This window comes from Papaver somniferum, unplaced genomic scaffold, assembly GCF_003573695.1.
Source record: "Papaver somniferum cultivar HN1 unplaced genomic scaffold, ASM357369v1 unplaced-scaffold_148, whole genome shotgun sequence".
In the NCBI taxonomy this organism is placed as follows: domain Eukaryota; kingdom Viridiplantae; phylum Streptophyta; class Magnoliopsida; order Ranunculales; family Papaveraceae; genus Papaver; species Papaver somniferum.
Window position 1 is genome coordinate 518,673 of NW_020624154.1, and position 5,440 is coordinate 524,112.

General features: G+C 39.8%; 1 protein-coding gene across 1 annotated transcript; it reads left to right on the top strand.

Moving 5' to 3' along the window:
• Positions 1–3,590: 3,590 nt before the first annotated feature.
• Positions 3,591–4,433, top strand: LOC113335447. The gene has a single exon (XM_026581492.1). It carries the CDS (start codon positions 3,591–3,593, stop codon positions 4,431–4,433), a length of 843 nt encoding a protein of 280 aa, XP_026437277.1.
• The last annotated feature ends 1,007 nt before the right edge of the window (positions 4,434–5,440 follow it).

Consider the following 5,440-nt stretch of genomic DNA (forward strand, 5'->3'; position numbering starts at 1 on the left):
AATTGAATCAAGCAACAAGGCCGCGACATCCAACATTTGAAGTACCTACCTTGAGGAATAGAAATCCGAGAACTGCTAGAAACATCTTTCATCAAGCACGAAAGGTCACTGCTGCAGAACAATCAACAACTTCCAGCAATGGCTCTAACAAGAAGCGGAAAAGTGAAGAAGAACGTGACTTACCTTCAACCTCAGTCAGACCAGCTTGGAGATTCTCCTTAGATGCAGAGACGATCAGAGAAGCTGAAGAAAATCTTGCGCGTGGTGTTGGCTTGAACCAACACACGCATAAGAAATGAGTTACTTAGCTTGGAACTGTCAAGGAATTCATAATGCCTTGACAGTTTCTAAATTTACGTGAGTACACACGTAAATTTAGACCTGCTTTGCTTTTCCTTTCAGAAACTTTAGCATCTGTGTCGCATATGTCTTTTTTGGGAACTTCCTTAGGTTTTTTTGGATCTTTTACTGTACCGTGTGAGGGACATAAGGGTGGCCTCTGCTTGATGTGGACATCCCACCTGACTGTCTCTGTTTTAGTTGCAAACCAAAATGTAATTCATGCAGCAATCTCAACAACTCAACCACAACCTACAACACCTTGGATGTTCACTGGCATCTATGGACATCCCTAACCTACACCAAGAGCATCACTGTGGCAAAATTTTGACAACATTGTGAATACACCAACAATCCCCTGGATTCTGATGGGTGACTTAATGAGGTCGTTGAACAAATGGAAAAGAAAGGAGGAAGGCCGGTGACAAACAACCAGGTTAGAATTTTCAACAATTTCATTAATACGCATGGGCTTATTGATCTAGGATACCAAGGAGATACGTTTACATGGACCAACAATCAAATTGATGGGAATTTTATCATGGAGAGACTTGATAGAGGTCTAGCAGACTAATAATGGTTGGATGGTCATCCACAAGCTCTACTAAGACATTTTCCACGAATAGGGTCGGACCATGCACCCATTCTTTTGAATTTAAGAGCAATGCCAAGAAGAATCAACAAAAACTTCAGAATGGAGCATTTGTGGTTCTTACATCCACAAATGAAGGAAGTCGTCATTACATCATGGCAACATAACTCCAACCGAGAGGAGGCTCAGACGGTAGGACAAAAGCTGTTAGCAAGAATGACAAATACGGCTGTAGCACTACAACAATGGCATACACACATATTTGGTCACCTACCCCACCTCCTTAAAGAAGTGGAGTTTCAAATTCAACTGGCACAATCAAAATGTGCCACAACAACATGGAATGAACTGATCTTCTGGCTGCAACATGAGAGAGAGACTAGGAACTCACATCTGATGTTGATGCACTGCCATGATGAGTATTGGAAACAAAGATCACGTGTAGATTGGCTGAAAAATGGAGATCTTAATACAAGATTCTTCCACACTAAAGAAACTATGAACCACAGAATTAATCACATCCACCAACTACAAGATGCAAACCAACGATGGGTGTACAATCAAAGACAAATTAGTGCAATGATAGTCCAACACTATGAACAACAATATATAGCACCACCAACAGTGATGGACATGCAACTCTTTGCCAGTATAACACCTAAGATATCACAGTTTCATTGCAACCAGCTGATGAGCGCACCAACTGTAGAGGAAATTCACAAAGCATTGCAAAGGATTGGATCGGAGAAGGCGCCAGGACCTGACGGATACACAAGTAAGTTCTTCAAAACTTACTGGGATATTACTCAAACTGAAATAGTAAACCTGGTGACAAATTTCTTTGAAAATGTGGAGTTAGCAAACCCAATCAACCATACAAACATTACTCTCATTCCAAAAACAGAAAACCCAACCTCAGCAAGTGATTTCAGGCCCATTGGGCTGTGTAATGTAGTCTACAGAGTAATTTCCAAGTTACTGGTGGACAGAATGAGGCCCATACTACAATTTATGATCAGCCCATACCAGAGTGCCTTTGTTCCAAATAGAGTTATACATGATAATATAGCCATTGCCACTGAAATCTTCCACCACATCAGATCAACACCACCAACCAAAAACTCGATAATTGCTCTGAAATTAGATATCAAGAAGGCCTATGACAGTTTAGACTGGGGTTTTGTGAAACAAAACTTGATTTACCTAGGCTTTCTAGCAAAGTTTGTAGAATATCTAATGTGTTGCATAACTTCGGTGACATATGCTATAAACATCAATGGTACACCTCAGGGCCACATACATCCAACTAGGGGACTAAGACAAGGTGAACCTTTGTCACCCTACATCTTTATTATGTGTGCAGAAGTGCTATCAACCAATCTCGCAATTTTGGAAAATGAGGGAAAATTGAAAGGATTGAGCATCTCGACAAGAACTCCTCCGATACTCCACCTGATGTATGCGTACGATCTACTCATTACTTGCACAACAGACCAGGTGACTTGTGATAACCTCAACAAGATACTGCGTAGCTATTCAACCTCGGCAGGACAAGCTATCAACTTGCATAAATCAGTCATCATTCACCATCCACACACGACCACAAATGAAATACAGAGGCTAACAAAAACTTTCAACATTCCGGCAACGTCTAACCCACCTAAATACCTAGGTATGGAATTCAAGCAAGGAAGGAATTCATCACCTATTTTTGCTCAACTCTTGCAAAGACTGGAAAGGAAAGCCAAAGGATGGATGGCGAAATGTCTCAACCAAGCGGGTAGATGGCTACTAATAAACTCAAGTCTAATACCCACAACTAATCACATTATGCAAACTCAATTGCTGCCAGCTCATGTACACCACAAAAAAAACAAGATAGCAAGAAATTTCTTTTGGGGTCATGATAAGACGACAAGGAAATTGCATATGATTGGTAAGGATAAACTAAACCTACCGACTTCACATGGAGGATTAGGAATCAGGAACACTAGAGTGCACAACTTTTCTCTCCTGGGGAAAAGGATTTGGCAAATTCATGCTCGGCCGAATACAATATGTAACACCATGTACAGATCCAAATACATGGCAGAGGAGTCAATCCTGAGAAGAATACCAAAACCAAAGCCGGCAGCAAGCCCGGCTTGGAAGAACCTGACAAAAACAACTTCTTTTATACAGGAAAAATTTGCAATGCAGATTGGAGATGGAAACGCGACACTAATAAAAGACAATTGGATACCCATGCATGCACGGCTGACAACTCTGGGAAATTTAGGTAATAATTTCGTAAGTACGTTAATGATTCCACATTCATTTAATTGGAACACTGAGTTGTTACAACAGAGTTTCGAGCCTCACATTAGCAAGGCAATTAGCGCAATCCATGTTCCAATCCCAGCTTCACTCGACAAACCAATTTGGCCACATGCCATCAAGGGACAATAACGGTCAAAAGCGGCTATGAGATACTTCTACAACAGCAGAACACTCAAGCACAACAACCTCAGCAAAACAATAATTTCAACACAACAAGGAGGTACAAGGACCTATGGAAAGTAAACTGCCCCAAAAAATTAGACTTTTCCTCTGGAAAGTAAGTCACAATGGATTACCAACTTTTGAAGGCCTTCACTATAGACACATTGTTAGTTCTAACATGTGCCCTATGTGTAAGAATCAATCGGAAACAGTCCAACACTGTCTGTTTGAATGCACCGTGGCAAGGGAGACTTGGAATCTTATGTGCCAACATGTTAACAGAAATGCAACCATTCACAACATATACAACAACATTGTACTACCACCACACCCGATACCAAATACCATCTGCCAGCAAGCACAGAGAATAGCACCAATCCAATATCAGAGAAGAGATACACCATCAGCAATTGCAAGACAACCACCACCGAATTTCGAAGACTTTCTGAAAATGCAGGAACACAAGGAGGATTTCACGTTATGCTGCTACATAATTTGGAATATTTGGCTGGCCAGAAATGGAAAGGTATACCAAAACCAAGTGCAGACACCACAACAGACCTTCCATATATCGTTACTGCTAAGCCAAGAATACTGGTGGGCCACAAAACACAATTTATTCACACCGGAGGCAAATGGACAACAACTGGAAAGAACAAAACCAATTAAATGGATCAAATGGGAGGCACCAACAAATCAATGGCTGAAAATCAACACGGATGGAGCTACAAAGATGGATGGGATCGGTACACCGGAAGTAGCTGGAGCAGGATGGATATGCAGAGACGACAGGGGTTCAGTCATCATGGCAATGGCAACACCGATTGGCAAAACTTCAGCAATAATAGCGGAGACATGGGCTATGCTGCTAGCCACGAGAATGGAAATAACAAAAGAATGGCAATATGTCCATTTCGAAACAGACTCGACATCTCTGTTGGCGTTGATCTCGAAGGAACAGTCCGAAGCACCTTGGATCATTCAAAACATGCTGCACGAAATACGACAAAATCTGCAATAATTAGCGAGATATGTCACTACACATATATACAGAGAGGCTAACCAGGCGGCAGATGGATTGACGGATTTCGCAGCAAAAAAACAATTACAAAACGGGATTACGGACAGTAGTTTTTCAACGAATGTATGGGATCACACAAACCCGGAATTCCTCAATGTAATCTTGTTGAATGACTCGATGGGGACTCGCTACCCAAGAGAAGTTCTGGTTTAATAAATAAAGAATCTTTCTTTCAAAAAAGAAGAAAAAAAAACATTATCCATTATTAAGTAAATTTTCAGAGGAATCCATTAATTTTGATAAATATAGTCTGGCTTTCATTCATATGACAAATAATATAACTAACAAATGAGATGGCTAATGTCATCAATATTAAGAAAATTAACGAGTTGAGGCTCTACGATAAGTATCTCGGGGTGCAACTTATTAAATTAAATATAATAAGCAAATGGAGTCTTTTGAACGCCTGTCAGATAAGTTCAGTGAAATTTTGACATATTAATCTGCCCATAGATTTTTAGCCTCTTATAACGTAGTTGTCTTTCTTATTCCCCAAAGCTTTCAGATGGAGTGGATGTTTCAAAAGAATTTTTGGCAGAATGAAAACCAAAATGTTAAAGGCTTGCACCTCAAAATATTATAAGAAATGTCAAAAAGACCGAAAACTTTATCAAGGATCGCCTTGCCGAATTGTATTAAAGGTGTTGACCTCAAATGTTTTTTGAGCCAAAATTTTGAAACATAAATATTTTGTAAAAGATAATCCTTTTCACCATGCTAATGAAAAATAAAATTTTTAGGATTTGGAAAGGTATTTGTTAAAAGAAATTACTTCCGCGAAGTTGGAACGTGGAAATGACATAGTATCTTCATATGAAAAAAAAATCATGATGTCGTCTTGCAATCGCGCCAAAACATCTGCTCTCGCTTCTGAATTCATGAAAATTATGTACCAGTTGATTAACCATGATAAAATCTGAAACATAGAAAGGAAATCAATAGGCTAC